Source organism: Strigops habroptila, chromosome 7 (genome assembly GCF_004027225.2).
Source record: "Strigops habroptila isolate Jane chromosome 7, bStrHab1.2.pri, whole genome shotgun sequence".
Classification (NCBI taxonomy): Eukaryota; Metazoa; Chordata; class Aves; order Psittaciformes; family Psittacidae; genus Strigops; species Strigops habroptila.
Window position 1 is genome coordinate 55,201,368 of NC_044283.2, and position 10,512 is coordinate 55,211,879.

The 10,512-nt window shown below is 48.2% G+C and overlaps 1 protein-coding gene across 1 annotated transcript in view; it reads right to left on the reverse strand.

The window, feature by feature from the left end:
• Positions 1-2,363, reverse strand: part of ELOVL6 (ELOVL fatty acid elongase 6) — an 80,882-nt gene extending 78,519 nt beyond the window's left edge. The window contains exon 1 of the mRNA XM_030492052.2: positions 2,036-2,363. Coding sequence (XP_030347912.1) covers positions 2,036-2,124 — 89 coding nt within the window. The 5' untranslated portion in view covers positions 2,125-2,363. The remainder of the gene's footprint in view (positions 1-2,035) is intronic.
• Between the last annotated feature and the right edge of the window lie 8,149 nt (positions 2,364-10,512).

Consider the following 10,512-nt stretch of genomic DNA (forward strand, 5'->3'; position numbering starts at 1 on the left):
AAACACTCCCAGGCCACAAGCAGATCGGTCTCCTTTACTTTCATGTGAATCAGAGGTACTAATTCATAAGCTCCCTTAGAGAAGGCAAAACTAGATCAAGAAGTGTGTGCACACAGACCACTGTGTCTCTTTAGCTGTACAGCAGCAGCATAAAACTGATGGTCTCTTCCTTTGAAGCTGGGAAGAGAGAGCCTGGCATTACAGGAGTCCCAGCTGGAGACTCTGCAGCACATGAGACTGTCAGGGAGATTTTAATAACACTGCTTAGCATTTATATAGTACCTGACATCTTCAAGGCACTCGGCAAACATCACCGAAGTCATCAAAGCACCTCAAGAGAGCATTTCAGCATTATTACCCCCTACCCCTCTGGTCTTTCCCTGCTGGAGAAACTGATGCCTAGGAGAGGTTATGTAATAATGTACCCAAGGTCATGTCATGAAGCGCAGCAGAGCCAAGAAGATGACACAGGAATACTGGTTCCTAGTCATGTTCTTTAATCTAAACTGCATCTCTCCTGAGTTATTTGGCTATAAAATACACTCAGGTATCACCCCCTCCATCCTCTTTTACCAGTTTGTCCTCTTCTGATGCCAATTTTTTTCTGGAACACGGACAAAATGGGAAGCATCCAACAATCCCAGCCCAAGTATCTATGAGGTCTCCTTTTTCCTGAAACATGAGTGACACTAGGTACTCTTCAAGAGCTAATGAGTTCACCTGCAGGGGAATGGAGACATACACACACTTAAAGGGTCATTTTAATTACACTGCATTTAGAAGCCCCCAGAGGAGTCACTGGAGGATTCTAGCAAGTCCCTGGCTGAGATCCACCTAGGATCTGGGCCCATTCTACCTTGCAAACATAGGCACCAAAGCTTGGACCCAGAGACAATCCTATCCCGCCATCGTCACCCGAGGGTAGCACTAGGAAGCTCCTCACTTGGGAGATTCAGGGATGAGGGAGGCCAAGAGGGCAGGCAGCACTGCTGAAGGAGGGCATGCGGGCAATGAGAAAGCTGGGGGCAAGCTGGGGAGAGATGCCACAGGAGCAGCAGAAAGGCGAGACTGGGCACCAGGTGAGGGTGGCTGGGGACAGCGCTGCAGCAAAGCATGAGTGAGCACAGGCAAGGTGTGAACACAAGAACCGTGCAGGCAGCCAATGCCGGGAGGAAGGTGTTGGGCACGTGTGATGGAGAAGGAGATCCTGGCCCCGAGGGCGGCCCGGGGGACCCCCGAGAGGAGGCAGGGCAGCGGGGGCGCTCCCTCTATGCTGCCGGCCGAAGCCCAGGGAGCAGCGTGGACCGCGCCCGGGACCAGGGATGCCCCCGGGGCAGTGTGGGGCACCGAGAAGGCTACCGACACAGTGCTCCCGTTCGGCGAGCAAGGTGGTGTGCGTGTATGTGTCCGTTTGCGTGTGCCTGTGTGCCTGTGTTTGTGCAGCTTCATCTCGTCGCAGCCCGGGCAACCCCGCGGAGTCTCTGCGCAGCCCCCCAGCACGGCGAGTCCCGCCGCGGCTCGGCTCGCCTCGGCTCCTCGCACACGCCGGGAAAGTTAATAGCCGCACGACTGCAAATGAAGTTTTATTAGGAGCTGGGGGAAAGGAGGGGGAAGGAAAGAGGCTCTGCGTGGAGCGCAGGCAAAGGCGCAACTTGTTTTAACGGGCGGGGAGCGGGAGGGACGGGCAGGGATGGAGGCAGGGGAGGCCGAAGGCAGAGCCAGGGCACGTGTGCGGCTCTGCGCCGCCGGGCCACCCGGAGGCCGGGGCACGGCGGGAGGCGGCGGCGGGGCTCGGTCGGGGCCCGCACCGCAGCACACCGACCCGCACCGCGCCGCCGGCGGGATGCCCCGGCCTTGCGTAATCCGGCGGGGCGTCCCCGCGCACGGGCGCGCAGGTAGCGCCGGCGGCAGCGCCCGCCCGTGTGCCCGCGTACGGCGGCGCGGAGCCGCACCGCGCTGCCAGGCGCACACAGCACGCACCCGGATGGGCTCAGCGCCTCCCCGCTGATCGGCGGGGCGCGGGGGCGGCACTCACCAGTTCTCCTGCATCCACTGGATGGCCGCATGCTCGTTGAACTGCTTCTCGAATTCGTATTCCTGCAAAGTCAACACTGACATGTTCATTGGCCCGGTGGCTGCGGAGCCGCTCCCCGCGCCGAAATGCTGCCTGCCGCCGCCTCGGGAGCCGGGCTCCTGCGCGCCCGCCGCCGGAGAGCCCCCGCCTGTGGCCTGGCCCGCCCCGCCTCAGCGGTACCCCGGGTTTAACATAGCTCCGCTCCCCTCCGCGCCTCTCCTCCCGGGCCCGCCGGTCTCCTCCTCTTCTGCGGCCGCCGCGCAGCGCCCGGGGGCGGCGCGGTCTTAGTGCCCGCCCGCCGCCGCCGCCGCCCGGGACACCCGCCCCCTCTCGCGTACCCGCCGCCGTTCCCCGGCGGACGGCGCCGCTCCGCACAGGGGATACGCTGCGGCCTGGCACCTAGAGTACCCCCCCACACACACCCCTCCAGGCCCTCCAAAATAACTACAGAAATCGGAAGCCCCCACCCTTGTGTTGAATCGCTACCGCAGCGCCCTGCGCGCCCTCCCCGGCCAGCCGCGAAATAAAAAGGCACAAACTGAGGTTTAGCCGGAAAAGCAGACGCATACATTCCCCCCAAAATGCCTACACCCCGCGTCCCGTTTGCATTTAGATTCAAGCTGCACCTGCGGTGACTGCCGCACCCCGCGGCGCTGGGCCTTCTGCCCCCTGCCCGGCCAGGCCCGGGATGCTGCAGGGAAGGGGGAGCTAGTGCGTGTCCCCACACTGTTCACCGTCTTGCAGAGCCCCAAGCTCCCCGCTGTGCACAGACACGTTTGGGATGTTGCCGTGTGGCTGGGGCAGCATGGGGCAGGGACCCCGGGTGTAACCATCATCTGCTCAGCTCCCCTGGCAGCTAGGGCACACGGTGTTTATGGATCCTTAATTTTGCCTTCCCGTCTCATCTGCCACATGCTGATGTCTCCAGCTGAGTTCCTCCGGCTCCGGCAGCACCCGGGACGTGCTTTACAGTACGAGCTGGGCTAAAACAGCGGTCCCAGCCCCCACCGAGCTTGCAGTCTGAAGGCAGGAGGAGAACAGCTTTTGTGTCAAGCAAGCTAGCAGATGTCAAGAAAGTGAGCAGATCCAGTACGGGTCAGCATGCTCTTGTCTCTTGCGGGCTTCAGTTCTCACTGACATGGAAGTGTTTAATGTCATTAAACCCAAGCACTGGGGAGGAAAAAGAGAAACAAAGAGAGAGCCCTCACGTTGTGGGACATCAACAGCCAACTAGTCAGATGTTCCTGCTTGCATTTGACTATTGTGACTTCAGAGTCATGTTTTTCAGTTTTTCTCTTCTTTTTTCCTGACAATTAGATCTTTTCTTTTTTCCTAATGAGGGCTGAGTTTCTCATACTGTCACCTGACAGGGAGTTTTAAGCAAAACACCAAACCTCACGCTGCTCACACTGAAACTGCAAGGCGGTGCTAAATTATTATTTATTACTGTTGTACCCAGAGGCCTTTAACAGATCAAGGTCCTTCAGTCCTTTTCTCAAAATGATTGTCTGAATAGGCAGGATGAAGGGGTAGAGCAACAGTGTTCGCTTTGCTTTCCAGATGAGAAGCTCTGAGAGCTGCAGGGATTTTCAAAATTGCTTCACATCAGCTTTCAGTGGCTACTGATCTTGCTGGTGAAGTGGTGTTTGGGCAAAACTGACTTTGTATGCACTCCTGCTCCAAAAGATGTGCCCCTAAAGGTCCAAATCTCCACTGGCAGGCAGCTTTTGTGGATGGGGACCAGAAGGCAGATGGGTGAAGACATCTGGAGAAATCTCCAGCACATGACATTGGGTGGCTGGATGAAGCACAGGGTAAAGGGCTCCTCACATCTACAGAGCTCTAGGTCTGAGAAGCAGGATTGCTCCTTGCCATCGTGCCAGAGGTTAAATGCTGCCCATGGCAGATATCAGCCCACATCCCCTGCTCCTCTGCTAGATGTAATTCCTGTAGAATTATGCATGGATGTGTCAGCTCCAGCTGTCCTCACCGCAGTGTGCATCAGCACTTGCTCCATTAAAGGCTTCAGGTGATACTGCTCAGCCATCTGAACAATATCTTTGATACAGAGAGATGGAGAAATTAATGTGTGATACAAATGCTGGTGTATGTCAATGCTCTTTGCTTGAAAATGACTAGGAAATAAACAAGGAGATCTGGACTCCAATTTTGAGAGAATATTTGTTGTGTCTCTTATATTTACTTCCACGAGTGGCAAAATATTTTTTTCTGTCTTAAAAGTGGAGTTGTTACAGAGATAACATTACCAGAAGTTTCAATTGGGGGGGGGGGGAATATCAATATCCCTTTTTCTGCAACTCCAAACTAATTTGGATTAGAAACTTGGGTGGCTTAACGGCTTATTGCATCTGATTATTTCATGAGTATCTGGTGTGTTGAAGTTTGTGGTCTGGGAGTTTCTTTCCGCCAGAAAACAGTTGTTCAGAACAGAACTGCCCCAAATGCAGTTTACAGAGTGCGTGGATGGGCTTTAGAAACCCTGAAGTGGCAGATTAGCCAGAAGGTCTGAGACCTGCTCCCTCACACTGGAAGCTTCCTAAAATCAGTGCCAGAGCTTGCACAGTGCACAGGATGGAGCTGAAGGTTATGAAATGCTATGACAAGGGCTCCTCTAAGGTTTGGATGGCCACAGGGCTTCAGATGAGGTTGACTATTACCCCCAGGGTTTCTGTTTGGAAATATCTATCCTGAGACTCAGCTGTCATCCAGATTCACAAAGCATCCATGTGGCATTCGGTGCTCATTCAGGAGTGCTGACTGTGCAAGGCATCATGTAGAAGCCAAGTCACAGCAACGCTTGAAAATCAGCTGTAACATTCAGGAAATATATTAGCAGCCTCAAAATCCTAAACCCTACTGGGGTTTGTGTGCATCTCAAAAGCTCACCAGGGACTTCTCCAGTTTTTCTATAGCTCACAGGACTTCTGCATAGGTTAAATAATCTGCAATGAATCCTTCTTTTCTTCCTGCCCTGTCCTCATGAGGGCTACCTGAAAATTCCCCCTGGCATGTGACTATCTGCAAGTTAATACCAAAGCTTGGTGTCACTTATAAAATCTTTGTGGACAATGGAAGAATGCATAAGATCTTCTGGGCCTTGAGGAGTTTCTAAGCCCTGCTTCTAGCTGCTTATATCAATTGCAGTCAAGAACAGCCAACAAAAAAAATACAGTCTATTTTAAGGGGAAATAACTTTTATGTAACCATTCTTGAAGTAATTTATTTAATTCTCACATAAAAGCAGGAACTTGAAGTGAAAGTTGTAAATACCTTTCATGAGGAAGGATGTGGGGAGAATGATGTGGTTTCAAGAGACAGGGAATACAACCTTAGTCCCTCTGCACACATACATGTGCATACCTTTTTTTTTTTCCTATGGGGTGCCCATCTCGGCCAGTAAATAGATAGTTGTTGAGCATTACTTTTTATTCCCCTCATTTAGCATGTCTTCTAAAGCTGTATAGAAGGCATAGCAGCTAAATGCTGCATTTTCTACCAGATACATGTTAACGCCATTTACATTTTACCCAGGACGCTTTGGCTGAGCAATGCATGCAGGTTCTTTCAGGATTTACAAAGAACTGTCTAATCAGGTTAGGCACCTTACCATTATCATTCCTGTTACTAAGCAAATACTTTTTCTTCCCTGTCACAGTGCTAATTTATTGCAAAACTCATTAGGCTTCTATTGCTGTAAGAAGTAATTTTGAATGGTTTGTCATACTGATATATAGCTAAGTCTCAACTAAACTCTTAGCAGCTGCTGGGAAATGGGATGCTGTATTGCTGACAAGTCAACATAAGGTATAGTAAGTGGCAATGAGAGTTGACACTGTGATTTAAACATAACATCAATTACTAAAACAAACAAAACCTGAATAAGGCCTGTGTGCAGGCCTGTGTGCTTGAAAGTTTTTTTTTCCAGCTGTATCAATTAATGCATTAAAGGATTTAATCTCTCTGTCTTCGATTTTGCCATATTTGAAAGCAGAACAACATATGGAAGCCATGGAAAACTGGCTTCTCCTATACACCCCATAATATGGAAACAATTAGGTGGTGCCCTTGGATAAGAAAATGGGAGCTGGTATCAAGAATTAATAAAGGACCTCCCTAGGATTATTAGCTGGTCCTGATTGGTCCTAACAAAAATAAAAGTTTCAGAAAGTGCCTGTGAATAAACAAAAAATGGCCAAGGGATGTTTATGGGCAGCCCAAGCCTACCTGGCAAGCCAGGCCTGAAAATCTGTGCTGCTGCATTATGCCTGGACTCAACCACAGACAGCTGGGAAGCTGCTTGGATGGATGCTGTGGCAAGCCTAAGCAAACCCTGTGAACAAACTGTTCTACTCAGGAAGTGTCAGCTCATAATAAATCAACAGTAAGCACTAATCAAAATTAAAATGTTATAAGGGAATTTAAAGCATAATTATTGTGTCATCTCTCAGGTCTATAAAATAACCTATGTCTTGACATACTCCCATTCCTTTGTGCTATAGTACACAGCTTGATCATGTGCTTAAAACCACCCCTGTGCTCTGTAACCACCTAGATCTAAGCTGTTCTGCAATACTTTTTATGCAGCTAATGCCAGTTATAGCACAAAAGATGATGGGCAGGAGCAATCTGCAGAGCCAGGCAGTAGCACCAGGGTGCAGCCCTTGTGGGTAGTTCGGACAGCAATCTGCCCCTCCTCATTGTCAGGGCTATGGCTTAGACTGGCCAGACAAAAGCTCACTGTGGTGGTAAGTGGGGTAATTATATCTTTGTCTTCACATTGTCTTCATGTCCTCAGCCCCTCTCAGTATTTTCTTCACAGCCATAAGAAGCAGAAGCATTTTTCAGTTCTTGCTGAAGCTCTAGGACGTGGTTTGTGGCAAGAAGCGGAAAATCTCTGCGGTTTCAAAGCACATGAAGTCTTGTGCATAAAATGCAATCCAACAGCCAGACCTGCCTCATTATAGCCATTTCCATATAAATCACAGAATTTGAATTTCCCATCTTTGCGTACACTAGTAGCAGTTCTAAGCATATCCCAGATGGTATTCATTCATAAGCTAAAGATGCAAGGTTTTTTCTACATTATCTGCCAGTACATCTGCAGACCTGTTGATTGCTTCACCCCTACAAGCCAGGGAGAACATGACATCAACAGTGTACTTCCTTCCCTACAACTGTGGGTTAAACAATATCAGTAAACCTGAGAGAAAAATAATTTGATTTTCATTGCCGAAAGGTCAACAAAAGTAACCTGTTTTGTGAGGGAAGGAGGCAATCTGGAGAAGTGAAAGGCAAAAAGTTCAAACATGGGCACGTCAATTTGGAGCTGAATGCCTACACTGAACCACCTAAGTTTGCATGCTGAGGTCATGCTAAAGATCTATTTTAGAGGTTTTTGATGTTAATCCATATATTTGCTTGACTTTCCTACATACTACATTTTAATTGAATTAGGTTAAAAATGGAAAAGGTGGTTGAAATAATGAGGTCTGTGCAATCATGTTCTAAGGACTAATTTAATTTTTTGTTGCTGTACAGAAGAGCCACAGAAGGAGAAAGCACTGCTTCAAGCGATTAGTGATGTTATTACAGGTGCCTATTTATGCATGGGGTATGTGTATATTTTCACTGATGAGTGGAGCTATACAAAGATAATGACAAGTGTGTGAACTTCAACCTTAACTTTCTGTAATTTTTCATACTTTGATATTTTTTGAAAGCCTGTTTCTGAATATTTCACAATCTTGGAAATGAGCAAGAAGCTGACAGGCACTTTGATGAAGTGGCTGCAGAGCAAAATATTGGGCACCCTGGAAATCTTGTGGTCAGGCCTTTCTCTTCACAGCTTCAGCCTCTAGCATGGAGCATGCTTGCCAGCTGCAATTAGGAAAGTGTCATCAAGCAGGCCTCACTCTTCACCTGTTTCTGCTCTGTGCAGGCTTAGCTGCTCCCAGAACCAGCACAACTGATACTGCTATCTCTCCCTTCACTCCCTTCCTTAAAAAAAGCTGATAATGCAACAGTGGTATTACCAAATGGCTCTCTGGCTCTATCCCAACTGTCACAGCTTGCAGTGCATACAAATCATGATTCTGCTGCAGGGTTCCGGTGCCCTGGAAAGTCTTGCTGACCTCAGCAGGGACGAGATGTGGTGGCACACTTGCTATCTGAGGCAATGAAGTCAGCAGTGGGATTTGGAAATAGTGCTCAGCCCACTCACTGCCCATTGGAAGATGAACACCATCAGCTGGTCTCTTTCAGCAGGAAGGCAATAACGGAATTAATTCCTGTTAATTATTTCTGAAGTAGTCCAGTTAAGATTACTATTACTTACCACTATTATCAAATGTGAATGTTCTACAGAAATCCCATGCAGAGATTACTAAAATGAAGGACAGGACTCAGTCATCAGTTATGCTGCATGATCTCCCTGTTGCTGCTGAGATCATACAGGTATACACAAAGGTTCACTGGTTTCGAAGAGCAAAAAGAAGGTTACTCTCTTCCATGTAACAATGTGACGTTTAACTGTACAAACATTGATTGTATATATTTTAAGGATTTACAAAAAAACCCCCAGAAACAAAATAAAAAAAAAAAAAAAAAAGAGGCCTACGCTGATTCTTCAAAACTGAAAATGGGAAATTATTTATCTTGGGGTTTTTTTCAATTAATCAGACGGACTAATCCTGCAGTCAGTAACGAAGGGGGCACAAAAGCTGGGTAAATCTTTATAGTCACGTCCTCTAAAACCTTTAGCTTTACATAGCAAAGTCACTTGTTCTGTGCCATCTGGAATCTGTGAAAAAATAGTCTATAGAAGAACTTTACTTTGCAATTTAATGTTTCATGCACTCATACGGAAAAGTAGTTGCACAGTTGTGCAGAGAATTTGTTTTTAAAGGTCTGCCTTTAATTTTTAAACATATTTTTTAAATCTTTGGGACTGCACAGGTATTTTTTGGTCTCAGAAGTGCTTAGTGTTGGCATGAAAAAGTGCTCTGTATGAGCATTAGATTGAATACATGCAGAAATATGAATAAACTAAGATGATAATAAAACTGTCAGGATTTTTGTAGGAAGTCAGTAGGGTCAAGGGGAAGCTTTTGTATCTAGCTGTGTATTCAACCTGCTGCTATTATTTCAGAGGTATGGGGAAGTCTGTGGGCAGGCTCTGTCACTGCTACTCAAGCCTCTACTCAAGGAGTACCCCATCTCCTGGGCAGTGTTTTATCAGTGTAGCTGGAGATATATTTTGTTATTGCTGAGGACTGTAACATCAGCGACTTCAATCTCAACTCATTTTCAGGGAGACAGGTGCCTGGTACTGCCATTTGAGATGTCTTCCAGTATTCTTCCTGGCCTCCAGAAGCTGTTTACATAAATCCCATGTCCTGTCTGCCAGCCCCAAGGATGTGCTGGATACCCTAGACCACCCACCTGTGGAAGCAAACACCTTCAGTTGGGTACATGACCATGCCTGCGTGCCACAAGCTGTTTGCATTCCAAGAGACGAGCCACAGACAGGAATGACTCTTCTGGAGTCTTCCAGTCGTTTGGAGGATGAGTGCTATTTGGGAAGTGTTCCAAAATAACAAGTCATCCTGCTCTCTGCACTCCAACCGATTGCCACACTAGCAGGCAGAGACTGCCTGCGTGGAAGGGTTGAGCTAGCTGGTTGCCACAGAAGGGGAGTTTCTGCTCCCTGGTCTCCTGTTGGTCATGCACTCCTCCTGCTTCCCCAGCCCTGGCACTCCCCTCACCGTGCCATCAGGTGATTCAGCTCACTACAGTGGGTGGGTAAGTCACCTAAAAAAAACCTCAAACAGACAAAAAATCAGAAAGAAAGTAAGTATCTTGTGTAGTGAATTGCACTAGCTCCTTGAAGGGTCAGGTCTGTCTCATGGAGGGGGAAAGTAGTGTGGATCACAGTGAAGCTGGAGTTGGAATGTCACCTTGTGCTCTCTCTGAAAGGGGCAAAATGAGCCAGTGGGTTGCAAAAGAGTGCTTGGCCCAGAGGCTGCAGAATGGGCAATGCAAGAAAGACCACCTGCTAAATGTGGCAAGGGTGCTAAAATGTGAGTGTTAATTCTCTTCAGGTTTATGTGTTCCTGAGCAAACACTGTTACTCAGTTTCAGCTATCTGCTTGTTTTTATCGTGTTTTACTGCTTTGGTGGTCACCTATCTACCAATCTGTAAATTCGGAAATGCATGTTGCTACAGCCAGGTGTTGACCAAGGATAAGCCTGCAGCAGGGCAAGCTTACAGCAGAAACAACTTCTCACTAATAGGAGCAGAGTGCTTGAAACAGATTAGCCCTAGGCTGACTATTCTGACCAGAACGAAGCAAGTTGTTTGCTCAGCTTGGCTAACTTGCACTCGATGTGCGAGACGGCTCCATTTGAAGTCATTCCAA